Genomic DNA, 18087 nt, shown 5'->3' with positions numbered 1-18087 from the left:
TCTAGCAGTTGTCGAGATGTCTTTTAAAGGTTTTACTGTTTCAAGTAAATGTTACCATATTTGAAGTCAGAGCCTCAATTAAAGAAACCTGAAAGGCCTTCATGTCATAATGTGTATTAATTTGCTTAAAGTCTGTTAAGCACTCTAGTAGTTGTCCAAAGGTTTGTTAGCCATATCTGACAGTAAATCTGCATCAATTAAAATATATTAAAGGCCCTGAAGCAAGGGTACATTTTGTCAAATTTGGTCAAATTTTGTCTTCATTTTTAAGAAGCTGACAGTTTTGTATTCTGAGTAACAGCTGCCATATCTGGCGGTAGATTGGCATCATTAGTACAATAATGGAAATGCATTTATGCCATAATACTTTCAGCCAAATCTGGTTGAGTTCTGTTAAGAGGTTTTGCATGAGTCATCACTCAATGGTTTTCCATTTTTAGTTAAGGCAGCCATATCTGATAGTGGATTTGAAAGACCTTCCATTCCACGATATTTATATCAAATTTAAACAAATTCTTTTCAATTGTGTTCACAAAGTGGTAATTCAGAGATTTTTCAATTTTTACCATTTGTGGCCATCTCTAATGGCAGATTGACATCATTTATAAAAAAACACTGAAACCCCTTCATGCTAGGATGATGTCAGCCAATTCAACTGATATTAATACAGTGGTTTTGAAGAACATGATGAAAATGGTAGTTGCTGACAGACACAAGTTGACTGATGACAAACATGATATATGTGGGACACAAGACCATACCATAAGCTCACTTGGCTTAGAGCCATGTGAAAACACAGACAAAAGAAAACTCACTTAGAGTATGTATTGTCAAATATCAGTGTGTAGATTCCTGGTTGTTTGGCAGTTAACTCCCCTTTAATTGCCTGTTTGTGGGAGTTACATTTACATTGTGGCACCAATACTTCTGCCTCAGAGAATGGAGTAGTCTCTTTCTTTCTGTGAACCACACTAAATACAACATCCTGAAATAAATTTGAAATACATTTATTTTTGTATTATAAACATGGTTATTGAATATCTGATCATCCCCATCCCTTGGGCGGAGCATGGTAGAAGCATGATACAATTTAAACAGCTGTTGAAATAGTCTTACTAAAATTACAATTTGAATTTTTTATAATACATTTTTTATCAAACTACTGCAACATACATTTTGTGGTAAAAAGAATGACAGTGATCTGGTTTGTTACCAGAGACCATGAATTACCAATTATGATATTTATGTTGATCTGTTACCCAGATGCCTACCGTCATGCCAATGAGATCCATGAAAACAAACACACAAGTGTTTGGACATGAACTAGACATAAGCATTATCTAAAGATGTAAGGTTTTATAAATTTCTGCAACAAAATTTTACTCAGTACCTAGAAACTAGTGCAAATCAGACTAGTGTGGATTTGTGCATTTTTTTTATGCTCTGTTGTAGTAAAGCCCACTCAAAATCTAGAACGTAACTTAAAGCTTAACATCACTCAAATAGCTGATCTGGTGCATGACTTTACCTTTCCCTTAATCTTGAAACGAAAATAATATTTAACAAACAAGTTTGCGGCACTTAGCATGTTGAACATCTCATGTATTTAAATCATCAGTTGTAAACTCTTTTATTTTACACACATTACTTAAAGATAAAGTAATACAAGAGTCACTGAGAGATGACATGCGAGTACCCTGATTACTGGTAAGCTACTACCTGATGATCTAAAACTAAATCAGTTTATGCACTACTTGTCATACATTGTTCCAAGACTCTTTGTTTATGCACTGCTTGTCATGCATTTTATCAGGACTCAGTTTATACATTTGTCAAAGCCAAACAAGTCATTTAATTACTTATCAAGCCTTATATTATTTCAATGAAATTCAAAACACAGTTCATACAGTGTCTTTACAATCCTTATATTATTTCAATAAAATTCAAAACACAGTTCATACACTGTCTTTACAATCAAGCCATATATTATTTCAATGAAATTCAAAACACAGTTCATACTGTCTTTACAATCAAGCCTTATATTATTTCAATGAAATTCAAAACACAGTTCATTATCTGTCTTCACAATAGGCACTGCTTCCACTGTCACATCAAGTGGTGTGGATTTAACATAAGAAACAGGAACTTGATCCAAATGCAAGTGGTGTAGATTTAACTTAAGAAACAGGAACTTGATCCATGTGCAAGTAGTGTAGATTTAACTTAAGAAACAGAAACTTGATCCATGTGCAAGTAGTGTAGATTTAACATAAGAAACAGGAAATTGATCCATATGCAAGTGGTGTAGATTTAACTTAAGAAACAGGAAATTGATCCATGTGCAAGTAGTGTAGATTTAACATAAGAAACAGGAAATTGATCTGAATGCAAGTAGTGTAGATTTAACTTAAGAAACAGGAACTTGGTCCATGTGCAAGTAGTGTAGATTTAACTTAAGAAACAGGAACTTGATCCATGTGCAAGTAGTGTAGATTTAACTTAAGAAACAAGAACTTGATCCAAATGCAAGTAGTGTAGATTTAACTTAAGAAACACGAACTTGGTCCATGTGCAAGTAGTGTAGATTTAACTTAAGAAACTTAATCCATGTGCAAGTAGTGAAGATTTAGCTTAAGAAACTTGATCCATGTGCAAGTAGTGTAGATTTAATTTAAGAAACAGGAACATGATCCACAACAAGCAATAAGCACAATTACATAAGAAGAAAATAGAAAGAACTGTTAAAACAATTATCATTATCAGAGTTGTCAAGGAATGTCTGAAGGTCAAAGGATACGAAAAAAATACCACCTGCTTAGCATGTTTATTAAAGGACCAATCCAACATCCATCTATACCATTTTTGTGCCAAATTTCCCTGACACTCTCCACTTCTATACAACCAAAATCTTCCAGCAATGCATGTATATCATCAAAGAGTTCTTGTTTGATTTTTCTGTTTTTTTCCTGTGCCAACAACAGTGTCTGCATCATAGCTGAGAAGTACATTCTACACACCTATCATAATTCAGGAATTTTCAAATTTGGTTAGGTGTGCAAAGAAATTCCTAAACAGCTGTGGATGACCATCATTTCATCCTGTGACTGCTGCAACATTATGCTAAAATCATCCAAACTGACAAAATTCCAAACAGGACGGATCATTCTGTTAAGACTTTGAACTGGTTCAGTGCTTAAACTTCTCCCATATAATTGTTTTTCTGCAGTGTTACTGTCTACCAAAAGTGTAATATCACATGTTTCCTGACACCTTGAAAAGATCACTTTATTTGACTAGTCTGTAAAGAATCCCTCTGTGGTTTAGGCCACTAATTCCTAGATTATCCATATAACAAAACAGCATAAAGTGAATTGACAGAAAAAGCCCTCTTCAATTCAAGCAATCAATTCCTAAATCATTCACAAAACAAACAAGTAATAGGAACAGATCAAGATAAAACGTAGTTCTTGAAACATAAAAAAACAGGGCAATTTGATTTGAAGATGGAGACAATCTCTCTCTCTGTATTGTAAAATGTTGAGTTTCTGGTCTAGTAAATAAAACATGTGAAAGAAACATTAATTAAAACCAACTTCTTCAATGAAGCTCAAACTAAATGCTTACATAGAAAAAGACATCCTAACTGAAATGAATATATCCTTCATCAATCATTTACAATTGAATTTTCCATTTTTGTCTTCATTCAATTTGCATTTTAAAAGGGAGAATACAATTTTCAGGTAGGCACACTGCAAATTTAATCAGTTACATTTTCATTCAGGACATAAAGTTTCTTCGAAAAAAATCAAGGCATTAACAAGATTTTCAAGACAGCAGCCAGACTAGATGTCCAAGAGGCATTATTATCAATTTGGGTGCAAATGGATATCACAAATGGATATCACAGGAAGTATTTAAAATCCCCCATGCTGCTTACACCATCATTCAAATGAAGTAGTCATAACAAGAGTTTGAAAATGATTACCATAGTGACAACACTGGATGCCAAATCAGCACCATTCTCGTTTTGAACCATCTAACCATCATAAGTCTTTCAGTGAAAAGCCTCACATCAATATCACTTACTGTACTACAGAAGCATCCACAGCACGATTTTCTAGAAACCAGATCTGACAGCTATAATGGATGTTGAATTAGTACCAATTTCTTGTAGGACAAACTAGACACAGCATCAAGTATTTTAGTGGAAACCCCATGTCAGTATTACCATTCAATACCAAATGCCATCACAATTTGAGTTCAGAAGGAGCAGTGATTACAAGATATGGCTGTCTATGTGTTACTGTTATCATTAGGGACCTGCACGCACTTTGGGATGAATGTTTGTGCATTGTGGCAATCCTCAAAGCACTGTGGCAATCCTCAAAGCATTTTAGTATTAGTGATATAAAAAAAATTGTGCCAATGGATGAAATATGGATGATGGACAAAATGCTAGCACACAAGACCCTCTGGTTTAATACCTGTAGAGCTAGTAAACACAATTGTGTCCAACCACACTATAGTGAATTTTTTAATAAAATCAATCAGACATTCATGCTGAAAATAAATCTGGCCATAAAGCCACTAAAGCAAAGTATATCATATCTGCTTTCGTAAACAACATAATAAATACTCATACCCAGTTAAATATTGTATATGAAATGCATCATACAGAATAAAATACTGTCTATAAAATATATTATACCCAGTAAAATACTGTATATAAGATGCATCATACCCAATAAAATACAGTATACAAAATATATCATACCCTGTAAAGTACTGTATCTAACATACATCATACATAGTATAAGACTGCATATAAAATATATCATACACTGTAAACGACTGTATCTAAAATAAATCATACACCGTAAACGACTGTATATAAAATATATCATACACAGTAAACAACTGTATCCAAAATACATCATACACAGTAAACGACTTTATACAAACTGTATCATGCACAGTAAAATGACTGTATATAAGATACATCATACACAGTGAACGACTAAAATACATCATACCCAGTGAAGTATTGAATATAAATTATAGTGGAACTTTTTAAACAAATTTTGACTTGCAGAACATTCATAGAAGAAAAAAGAGAAAAAAGAAAAAAAAAAAACCTGAATGATAAGTATGCTTGGCACATTTCTTCAAGTTTCTATTTAATATCTATAATAACTCCAAATGAAATTGTCTGATTTGACGATCTGTATACAATACCTTGGGGTATGAAGTGAACTCCCAGCCAAAAACAGTCCTTGGATTACTTATCAGTACAGGAATGGCAAAGCTCTTCCCTGGTTTGATACTGACTTCACTGTGTGTGTTGACTTCACCTCTTTGTAGCTCCTCTACCCAAACACACATGCTGCTCTCCATACTGAATTAATAAATCATCATTATATCAATAACTGCCATCTCTGTCTACATTACAGACCCAGAAATTAATAATTTCACCAGAGATTTGAAAATGGAATGCAAATGGAAATTAATGCAGAAAGAATGCAACAAACTGGAGAATGCACACAAATGAAATGCAGAATGAATGTAATAAAGCCATGAACAAAGAGGTAAAATGCTGAAGCCAGAATAATGAATGCTAAGAAAATTAAATACAATGCATTTGAATGGATTTGAAATCCTATCTATATGTATTTCTTGACAGCTACTGTTTTCAAAAACCACTTTGCATGACAATCAAGAATCACATTTTTCATACTCCCAATTTTCACTACTTACACATGATAAAATTATTCTAATAACAATTTTAACGGTAGTCACAGACCAGACCGGTACTTGTTTCTCATATAACATTTATTTAAACAAAATGAAATATGAAACAAAATTAGTTCTACAACTGTAATTTTAACATCCATTGCAATATTTCATGACAAAAAATCTAATTCAAGTGAAATAAATGACTAACAAGAGTAGCAGGAAGGGTTGCTAAGTATTTTATGACAATCATAAAACATTTAAGTTTAATTCTAAGGGAACAAAAAAATTCAACAAACTTTGGACTGAGGATGTTTAGCCGACTTTCCTGCTCTGGAGATATGGACCTCTGAATCTCTTCCTCACTAATGACATGGAAAGTGTCATCTCCGAGTGTCTTGTCCACCACTGCAACAGGTCTGAAAAGGATGAACAAATACTGGGTTATGTTTGGAAGGGTATAAATACAAGTAGAATACATTCTAATAATTACCTGTTAAGCATCAATGATCCAAATCGATTCTTAGATAGATGTTGGACCTGGGTTGTTTAATATTAAACCTTATACCAAATTTGGTTTAAATTCATTAATCCTTCATAAGTTATTTAGCTAAATCAAAAATTATAAAACATGCAGGGGACATAAGTCCAATTTTGATGAGAAAGCATGAAGATCGAACTTGTCCTACATATTATTATAAAGCCTCATGCTAAATATAGCATCAATGCAATAAGTAGTTCAATTAATCATTCAATAAATAAGGCCTCAATACAACAAGTCATTCAATTAATCATTCAAAAATTGTTGAATAAAAACGAAATGTATAATTTAAAGATGATGGAATTAATGTCATAAAGAACACACATGTATTTCAGACTGCCCAAACAATATCTTATGTGGACAAAGTGGGCAAGGGACTAAGTGTCCACTATGGATGGTAGACGTTCACTATGTCTGATGGATGTCCACTATGCTAAGTGGACATCCACTTAATCTAGTGGAATTCCCTTATGGATATTATTACATCCCTTGCTAATTTTATTGTTTTCATTCAAAGAGACAAAACACTTAAATAGACACAGATAAGACAAACCCCTATGCCATAATCCTGACCATGGAAGGTGTCAATTCCATACCTTTACCTGTACAAAATATACAGTAGTAGCTTTTCTTATGGTATCTAGCAGTACCCTAACTAGGCATACACACAGATGAACAAATGTAACATACAAGTACCATGATTAAACTTTTCTCATTAGGAATCATATATTAAAATAATAAAGATATGCAAGCTACGATATAAAATGTTCTTTGGTAGCTTTATTTGTAAACTTAATTATTTGAGTATGAAATTTCTTTTAAGTGCATGGAATTGTGTATACTCCATTGACAGCTATGTTCCCACAATGACCATTCAGTTCATTAAAATGAAGAGATTTTCATGAGGAAAGGTTACTTTGTTTGCCACTTTCATAATCAAAATGAATACACTGACAACATTTGTGATGATGCTTGGTTAACAACCAATAGGAAATAATTTGGATTTACAACTTTTCATACCACAACCTCTTTCACCTCCTGTTTGGAGCATATAAAGAAGTTTTACCAGGAATACCTGTTAAAGGCATCACGAGATATGAAGCCACATATTTAGTGCAATTGATGCAAGTACAATTAGAGATGGACTTTATAACCCTTGGTAAACACCAGGCTTGGAAATTTCAGGCAATATACAAGCAATTATTGACAGGCATTGTGTGTTTTACATTATATGTAATACAGTAAAATTTAAACAATACAAACCCACACAAAATGAATAAATCTTAGGTGTAATTTCTTTTTCTTTGTCTGAAAGCATAATATTATCTCAGTCTCTCTCCCACAGTCACATGAATTAAAACCCTTTATCATTAAACCTTTTATATTTGTAAAAATCTAAATATTTCCATGGAATGTTTTAGTCAGAAATGTATGTTTCATAATACATGTACATTAATCCATTTTGGTAGGTGAGTCTTTGAATATTAAATGGCAATGTGTACATCTTAAAAAAAAACAACATTATACAGTTTATTGTAGTTCAGCCAACAGGTAAGTTCCACACAATAATGCCAATATCAATATTACTTAATATAAGTGGTGTGACTTTCAAACTGAAGCAATGAAACTTAAAACTTAATCTATCCACTAAGAACCATGAGGTATACAGCCACGATGACCATTACATCCGATCATAGACTGACAAAATTGTGGATGGATTAATTTCCATTATGGAAATCTGGATTTCCTACATCTGCCATGTATGTAGTGCATGTGATCCCATAGTTCAAACAGTATATACCCTTACTCTATTGGACCATATAGCGCATTCTCTTGCTCTCACAAACCATACAGTGCTTTGCCTTGCTCTCACAGACCAAACAGTGCATTCTCACTCTCACAGACTATACAGTGCATTCTCTTGCTCTCACAGACTATACAGTGCATTATCTTGCTCTCTTAGACCATACAGTACTCTCCCTCGCTCTCACACACCATACAGTGCATTCTCTTGCTCTCACAGACCATACAGTGCATTCTCTTGCTCTCACAGACTACACAGTGCTTTCCCTTTCTCTCACAGACCATACAGTACTTTCCCTTACTCTCACAGATCATACAGTACTTTCCCTTACTCTCACAGATCATACAGTGCATTCTCTTGCTCTCACAGACCATACAGTGCATTCCCTTGCTATCAAAGACCATACAGTACTTTCCCTTACTCTCACAGACCATGCAGTACTTTCCCTTACTCTCAAAGACCATACAGTACTTTCCCTTACTCTCACAGACCATACAGTACTTTCCCTTACTCTCACAGACCATACAGTACTTTTCCTTGCTCTCACAGACCATACAGTACTTTCCCTTGCTCTCACAGACCATACAGTACTTTCCCTTGCTCTCATAGACCATACAGTGCATTCTCTTGCTCTCACAGACCATGCAGTACTTTCCCTTGCTCTCACAGACCATACAGTGCTTTCCTTTGCTATCAAAGACCATACAGTGCTTTCCCTTGCTCTCACAGACCATACAGTACTTTCCCTTGCTCTCACATACCATACAGTGCACACACTTTGTCTCAATAACCATACAAAGATTACCCTTGCTCTCTTTAGACCATATATTACATAAACTTAGTCTCACATACCATTCAGCACTTGCTCTTACTGTCATAGACCATACAGTGCATAAACTAAGAACAACAGACTATACAGTGCTCACCCTTGTTCTGATAAACCATAAAGTGCATATCCCTGCCCTAATAAACCATAAAACCCATACCCCTGCCCTAATTAACCATAAAGTGCATATCCCTGTGCTAAATTAACCATACATTGCATACCCCTGCCTAATAAAGCATACAGTGCATACCCCTGCCTTAATAAAGCATAAAGTGCAAAACCGTCCCCTAATAAACCAGAAAGTGTGTATCCCTGCCCCAATAAACCATAAAGTGCATACCCCTGTCCTATTTAACCATCTGGTGCATACTCCTACCCTAATAAACCATATAGTGCATACCACTGCCAAAACATACCCTACATTGCATACCCCTACCCCAATAAACCACAAAATGCATACCCCTGCCCTAATAAACCAGAAAGTGTGTATCCCTGCCCCAAAAAAACATAAAGTGCATAGCCTGTCCTAATTAACCATAAAGAGCATACCCCTGCCCTATTTAACCATATGGTGCATACTCCTGTCCTAATAAACCATATAGTGCATACCACTGCCAAACTAAACCCTACACTGCATACCCCTGCCCTAATAAACCATAAAGTGCATAACCCAACCAAAATAAATCAGAAAATGTGTATCCCTGCCCCAATAAACCATAAAGTGCATACTCCTGCCCTAATAAATCATATAATGCATACTCCTGCCAAATAAACCATACACTGCACACCCCTGCCCTAATGAACCATACATTGCATACCCCTGCCAAATAAACCATACACTGCATACCCCTGCCAAATAAACCATACATTGCATACCCTTGCCAAATAAACCATACACTGCATACTCCTGCCCTAATAAACCATACATTGCACACCCCTGCCAAATAAACCATACACCGCATACCCCGCCCTAATAAACCATATAGTGCTTACCCTTGGTCTGATGCTGCTTCCATGAGTTTAGCTTCATCTGTCACATTTTCATCTTGTCCCAGCACAGCTATATCAACATCTGCAACTAACAATGTGTCCGACATCGCACCACTATCCAGATCTGAACAAATTGTTTTATAAAAACTTAAATGTGTAGAAAACTCCGACATGAATCATATGATTACCTGTCCATAGTGAACTGATTCACCCAGTCACTGCATTAATTTGAATGTTATCTCAATAGACTAAAAACTACCAAAGTTCCAACAAAAATTGTAGTTTTGCAGCATACTGAATATTCAAACAGACACCATATGTGGATATGGGAACTATTTTAACTGAAAAAAATATATAACTCTGAATTATAGCAAAAATACATATTTGAAAATAAAATTCATAACCTTGAGATAAAAGAAATGAAAATATCTCAGCTCATAAAAAACATCACAGCTGCCACCCTTCTCTAATTTAATGGAAAATACCTTTTCTTGATGAATTTGCTATGTTAATTGTTGTACAGGTTACCATCTAAAAACTGTAACTGATGTGGGAATGCTAAGTCTACACTACAGCTGACCTCTGTAAAAGACCCTGTACTGACATTAGAGAGCTTGCTGATGAAAATTGAAAGTCTTGACACAGAAGCTTACAATTTACTAGCTACTTTATTGGAATAATAGGCAGGGAACCTTTGAGTGGCCTATCAACACCCACGCATATATTTATTAGTCAGTAAACATAAAACACACTTGGTCAACAAATGAGAAAATAGTGGAGTAGGTAAATTACATAAAATTCCGAAAGAAAACAATTGCTGTCCTGAGAATCTTATAATGAATCTTGGTCTTACAAAAAAACACAATGTACCTAACACATTCAGATATGCTAGTAAACAAATATACAAACAAAATTAGATCTTTTGTCTTCTTTTGTAATCTGATTTTAATCCAAAAGTTTGTCTCAGCCCAATTATCTTTCACAATATACTACTCAGCCACCATCTTAGCGTACATGATGTGGCAAACATGTGATTAAAGGCTGATAAATATATTTGAAATATTCTAAATTAATCTGTGACAAATATAAGTATTTAGTATTAAAAAAGGTTTTTATTTTTATGAATTATTAAGTCATGAAAAATGAGGGTAGATGTATGCATCTAGACCATTTCAATCTATTGACAGAGCATTGATTGCAAAGGCTTTAGGGTCTAGGACTGGAGAGACAAAGGTTGGGAGTTTGGTATTCCACCTTGTAACAAGCAGGTCCACCAACAGTTGGTCCTACTGGGTACCTATCAGAGTGAAAACAGAGGAATGGAGAGACCACTTCATCTTTATTAGTTGATTGTTCTGGGACAAAGAATCTGCTAGTATCTTTAGGTGTCCCAGGATACGATGAACATGTACATGACAACACCACTTTAGAAAGTCCCACACCAGGACACGAAGTCTGGGGACTTGGTTGCTCCTTGTCGCTTGAGATAAGTCACCACGGTAGAGTTGTCAGATAGAATGAGGACTCCCTGGCCATTTAAACATTCCTACCACCAGCAAAAGGTATCACAATGGCCTTCATCTCCAGAATATTGATATGCAGATGTCATTCCTGGGGAGACCATGCACTGCTGGCTTCTGAAACGATGGTAGCAGGTGGGCTTCCCAGTCCTTCATTCTTCCATCAGTAGATCTTCAAACTGAGGTAAACCTGCCATGAGCCAAGTTAGGTTGCCCCATTTCTGTAGATTGTGACAGTTGTGGGCAGATGGTGAGGGGTTGGTCCAATGGACAAAATTTTGACCTCCATTGGGACAGAAGAATCATTTGCAATGGGCACATATGAAGGTGACCTAGGACAATGAGGTCCGCTGCTGCAATGAGCAACACTAGCAGTATAAGGAATTCCATTGCAGACAGAATTTTCCTCGAAGTAAAGAAGCCACAATGATTTGGATTTTCAAGCCATTATCTTTTGGATTATCTCTAATCCTACTATTAAGTAAGTTTGAAATTCTGAATATCATCTTCATGTGTTTTAACACTGCCTGTAGTTTTATGTAACATTGTGTTATCAAAATTCTGATTAAAGTAAAAAAATTCTTTCATCAATAATGTGATTTGAGATACTAAATTTTACCAGTATTAACTACTTTTATATCACAATTTTAATACAAAGGGAAGAATTTAATCATGGAGTCATTTAAAATCCACATCTATTTGTAAATGATGCATACTAAACTGATAAATAAAGGCTTCAGTAGTTCACTTCTGAGTAAAAAGATATTTCCTCCGCAAAAGTGTTATAGCAACAATATGTAAGTGTAAAGAAAATGTAATGTTTAATATAACAAAGGCCAAAAGTTTATTTATCTTTCTGTTCGATTTAGTGTTGGCATCACCCACTGGATTCACAGAAAGTAACTGAGCTCAGGCAACCATTATCTCACATTCAATAATCTTCAAATTCTTAAAATTTTGTATAGGGCTGTTCTAGTAAAACATACCTGGGACCTACAGAAGGCACTTCTAATCTGAGGTACTTACCTATAAATGCAATTTAGAATTTTCTTTTCATTTTAATATGAACTCTGTGCAATCAAAGGCAATATATATTTTTTTTAACTGCCTTTATACATGGTACCATGTATATTTAAATGGAAAAGCCCAAAGAGCTAACACATATGAATCACATTAGTTTTACAGAATTTTCATGATGCAATTTTTTTAATTTTCATCATCATAATGTGAAAATTAAAACTGAAATAATAATCTTTATTTCTCTATCTAACTAATAAGTAGATATCTGTAATGAAAAAGTCAATGAAAATAAGATGACAACAGTTCAAGTTACAAGTTTCAGAACAGAGGACTCAAACACACTTTATAACAGGGCAAGAAAAACAGGCAGAACTTTTTTCCAAAAATTTAGGATGCTTGAAAAATTATACCTGATGACACAGAGGATGGGGAACTAGAACCCAGAAGAGATTGTGAGGGAGTTCCAAGGACATGACAGGTTGGTAGTTCCACACTCTGTTCCATGTCATTGTCTTCATCACTATCAATTCCAGTCCCTGAAGTTTCATCTTGCTGTTGGTGATACTTTGAGAAGCATCCATTGCACACTCGGGCTTTCTTGCTGTAATCATATTAAAAATGATAAGCACAAAATGGAAATTCTCATTTTATGTTTTCCTCATTGTCTTTTCTTTCATGTTTATATCTACATTTTGCTTGATCTTGTTTCTTGATGTAATTTAGACAGTCACTGATGCATGTCATAACATATATACTATTATGTATTGTAATTTTCATGATTATAAGCTGAACGAGTCATTACTAAACAACATATTGGCTGGCTAATTCATTATAGTTGTGGATTTGCAATTTAAGACACACTTGTAAACACATTCATTGTTTCAAAGATAGTGAAATGTACTTTTATGGATGTAAACATGATGATGAGTTCAGTTCGGGTTTTCTGGTAAAACAAGGCTGACCTAATTCCTGAGTGGATAGCTGCTAAAGTACTTGATCTTGTTGACAGTGATTTCAAAATGATTAATCCTGCTTTCTGTAATGCATCTTAGTCTTTCATAAAAGTACAATTGACTGCAAAAATTATTTATTCCTAGCATTATCATCAGTCCTCATTGTGATCTTTGGAGTGGATTTATTGATTTCAATTATTCACTGGAATTTAAAAAAAGTTCTCAGATTTAGTAGTTGTCTTGAATTATCGTGAATTCATTTAAAGACATATTGAATTATATCATTCCGATACATAAAGACTGTTTCCACATTATCACAATAGTGTAAACTTAATCTGGAATACTGCGGGAACTCATTTCGATTATTTGATACTTTTGGACTTGTGACAGAACTTTTAGGACTATTTAGGATTTCATTCAACATACTATATGTTTTTTTGAATTTTTCATTTTCCATTTTCACGAAATAAATTATATTTAACTTTTAAAGCTGGTTTTCAAACTTTTCTGTTGCTTAGTTTAAGATCATAGAGTCATAACAAAATATAAATTTGTGCATCTTGAAATACTCTACAAATATAATAGATATAACAGTGCAAAAGATAATGTGTTTATTCAAATAAGTAAGATCACTGAAATGAAGTTGGATTATGTGAACTGGTTCAGTAGGACGAAGACCATTACTAAAACAGCAAACTATTAAAGACTGGTTTAAGTCATAGCTTTTTTTACACATCAAAGTGGGGCCCCGAAAACTATTAAAGACTGGTTAAAGTCATAGCTTATTTTACATATCAAAGTGGGGCCCCGAAAACTATTAAAGACTGGTTAAAGTCATAGCTTATTTTACATATCGAAGTGGGGCCCCGAAAACTATTAAAGACTGGTTAAAGTCATAGCTTATTTTACATATAGAAGTGGGGCCCCGAAAACTATTAAAGACTGGTTAAAGTCATAGCTTTTTTTACATATAGAAGTGGGGCCCCCAAAACTATTAAAGACTGGTTTAAGTCATAGCTTTTTTTACATATCGAAGTGGGGCCCCGAGTGGTCTAAAGAGCTCACTGTTACAGATCACTGCCATCTCACTTCTATCTATGTGTGTTTGAGTCTCAGGTTCAGCTAATGTGGGTATGTGAGAAAGCCTGCCAGTAGCTGTCATGGGTCGGTGGTTCTTCCCAGGGTTTTCCAGGGTTCTTCCTCCACCAGTTATACTGGCCACCATCTATAGCCTATCTTGTGCTGAAAAATGGCATTAAACCCTACAACAACAAGAACAATAACTACATAGAGAAGTAAGTTAATATGCTCCAGAAACAAAAATGTGACAGACATACTGAACCTAAGATTAGCACCATTCCATTTAGGACCAAGCAGAATTTACTTTTGTGAAAACCTCATGTTGATACAACTATCCATTCAGGAGGAGTAGCTATAACAAGATTTTCAAACTGACTGCTTTGTGGCAGCCATAATTTAGGACCAAACAGGTTTTAGTTACCATATATACTTGCGTATAAGCCCGTTCGCGTATAAGCCGACCCCTCAAACTGAAGTGGTAAAACTGTTATAAAGTGCATGACCCGCGTATAAGCCGACCCATAATTTCTAGACTACCGGTACATCACAAGATGCACAAAGTGAGTTCTGAATACGTTTATTTCGGCAAATCACATTATTAAATAAAATGAAAGTAAGAAAGCTAATTTATATGTTGAAATAAAAACAATTCTAAAGTGTTAAGTCTTAATGGAAATTTAATTAATCCTCATTCTAAAATCATGAATTATAAAAGTTCTATTACTTTTAGAATCCTTCAAAATCAGGCTCTGTATCAGACTCGCCAAACAGTTCACGAAACTCGGCTTCTGTTATGGGCGTGCTTTCATCATATACGTCGTCATTGTCATCATGATCATCCGATAGTGTGATTCAATCAATCAAAATATGATTGGTTTCAGCGTGGACATTATTCAAGCATTGTGACAGTTTATAACTTTGAGCAGAAACCATGTCTACAACCATATCTCATTAAACAATACATCTGATTAGTAAAGTCACTGGCATTGCGCAACAAAACAAACGTATCAGAGATCTCGGAAACGCTTAATTACGCGTATTTGGATGCCAATTTTTGATCTGGGACCCAGAAAATCCCTGAGGCGGGAGTCCTCCGTACGCATGTTATAGGTGTGCGGCAAATTTCAAAGACTTGCCAGTCCTGCTTCAGCCACCTGCTTTGTGGGAAAATGTGATGATTAATTAGCTATGTGGATATTTACAATGACAGAATTCAGTGACTGAAAGACCCCTTGATGTACATACATGTTGCCATTATAAGTGTACATCAAAAAGAACATGATGCAATAGCCGTGCGGCAAGATCAAAGGCTTTGTTTGACTGGCAGCCGGATGCGAAAATGTACTGATAATTACAGTCATTGAATTCAGAGTCAGAAAGACCCAGAGATGTACATGTGGTTATTTATAAAAGTACATCAAATAAAAAACTTTAGCTTTCGTTACTGTGTTCATTTCCAAATGTATCGGAATAAGTAGTGCACGAGAATCAAGACATGTTGAGACCTTGACAAAATGCCATTCGTAATTTGGATAAGTATTTTAGGGTTAAATGGCAAACTTACGAAGACTGTAACGAGATTCAGAAGAGTGCTAAAGCTGCTAGCATTGATAGTTTGGATAGGACAGTAGCCAATTGTAAGAAAGTGTGTGCTGCCTAGCTTAGTGTTTGGAATAAGTCCTGACTTGGATTGACAAAATTCAGTATCACTGATGGACGAACAAGAGCTATTTAAGAGGTACACTGACTGACCATACTTTTTTTTAAAAATGCAGCTCGCCTTAGCCAGGTTAGTTCTAGTGTTGTAGCAAAATGTATTCATCAATACCATCAGTAGCTAGGCCTAGTTTTGATATCAATTACGTTAACAAATTCTTACCCATTCACAAGCATATGTTTTGATAGCTGATTGACCATTAACCCTTTTCCGAGCAAAGTAGCAAACTATCAATTTCCTGCATGATACCCTTTAATGATAAAACATACAAACTTGTGTTTTAAGATCAGAATCGGTGATTATTAACCGCCTCATGTACACTATTTCGTCATAAAATTAGTTTGAAACTCTAAGTGAACCATTAGGCCTAAAGGGAAATAATGGCGGACTTCGCTATGTCTGGGATGTACCAGTTTATTAGATTGTCTGTTTTCTAAACCATCGGGCAACTATCTTCAGAAAAATATACAGATCATTGAAAGCAAAGCCAAGGTATTATTTTATTAAAGATTTAACTTTAAATTGAAAATTATGTAGGTCAGAAAACGTATGGGACAATGCTATGTTGTTGAATTCGCGAGATGCGCTTTAAGGTCTAATCTGTTTTCCGACCTGACACGTATTTGCGAAAATACGGGGGAAAAAAAACAGCAAATAAGATACTATTTAATAATTGCCTAAAATTACTACAAGGACGTAGACAAATAAATAAACCCAAAAAATTGCGATCATCTCAATGGACCATTTGTAATGAAGCTATATTATAGTGAGTGATTACATTATGAAAACCTCTCCTTCTAAAAATAGATGCACGTACGTTTATGTTGATTCTGTAGAAAAGAAGGGACTGCAACTTTTGATGGTGGGATTCCTATTTTTACCAAAATGGAAGTCATGGACTCCTAGTTTTAAAATCCTAGCGAGATCTCTGCATATTATCCCCGAGGAATTTACCACAGATTAAGCATATGGTAGCTATTATACAACACTCAACCGCTAACAAACCACTTTGCTTTACTAATAACCAAACAACAGTAGTATATAAACTGTGGCTGCCGGTTACTTCTAAAACACCTGTCAAAGAAATTCCACAAATTATATTGCTTTACAATTATTCACGCTGACTCGTATATTGCCCTGTTATTTACCCTTTCTAAGCGTGCGTGCAACAAACCCCTATGGAGCCTCTCGATATTGTTCCTTTAAGACTATCGTACATGTATTTCTACTCTCGATCAAAATGTTTGTCGTATATACCTTCAGTGTCGCAATTCTTTTATTTTTTTATGTAGATTCTTTTCATATTTACACTGAAGTAAGCTAGTGTTCATTTGTACGATACCATAGAGTTTAATGATTACTGATTAGCTGAGGGTTAAATACTTGACTGGAGATTACTAATATGGCGGTTCTTTTGGAAAATACACGCCACCACCGTGGTTCAAATAACACATATGGCTGCATTTTCTGGTGGATGGACATCTGTCAAATAGACGTCAATACGTTAAAACATGTTTTTCATTCATTATCCTACCACTTAAGTTAGAAATAAAATATTTGTTTCACTTCACGACAGCACAAATCTTATGAGCCATGTGGCATCATTAGGAATGTGATCTCATCTTCGGCAATCAACAGAAACAATAAATACTAAAAATCGAGGGAAAAAAGCGTTAAAAATTTCAGACTTGGACCTTGACCCGCAGATAAGCCGACCCCCATTCTTCCAGGCCTTATTTGTTTCCTAAATTTTTCGGCTTATACGCGAGTATATACGGTAGGTTCTTTTAGTGAAAGCCTTATGTTTAAATGACCATTCATTCAGAGGAGCAGCAATAACATGATTTTCAAGATGACTGCTTTGTGACAGCCATATTGGCTGTCAGATCAGCACCAACTTTATCAA

General features: G+C 35.0%; 1 protein-coding gene across 4 annotated transcripts in view; it reads right to left on the bottom strand.

Annotated features, from left to right (window-relative positions):
• LOC149792003 (uncharacterized) overlaps positions 1-18087 on the bottom strand; it is a 105410-nt gene that overhangs the window by 7510 nt on the left and 79813 nt on the right. For 3 of the 4 annotated variants that reach the window (XM_089970497.1, XM_089970499.1, XM_089970498.1), the window contains 5 exons: positions 12842-13032; positions 9895-10015; positions 6030-6149; positions 5236-5395; positions 816-985 (listed from right to left, as the gene is read on the bottom strand). In XM_089970497.1, the coding sequence (XP_089826623.1) occupies positions 816-985; positions 5236-5395; positions 6030-6149; positions 9895-10015; positions 12842-13032 (762 nt within the window). Of the gene's footprint in view, positions 1-811; positions 986-5235; positions 5396-6029; positions 6150-9894; positions 10016-12841; positions 13033-18087 lie in introns of those variants that run through there. The other variant, XM_089970500.1, reaches the window with a different exon arrangement.

This window comes from Sinohyriopsis cumingii, chromosome 9 (genome assembly GCF_028554795.1).
Source record: "Sinohyriopsis cumingii isolate HCF-2022 chromosome 9, ASM2855479v2, whole genome shotgun sequence".
NCBI classification, from domain to species: domain Eukaryota; kingdom Metazoa; phylum Mollusca; class Bivalvia; order Unionida; family Unionidae; genus Sinohyriopsis; species Sinohyriopsis cumingii.
The sequence above is the reverse complement of the archived record's forward strand: the minus strand, read 5'-3'. Positions and strand labels throughout refer to the sequence as shown.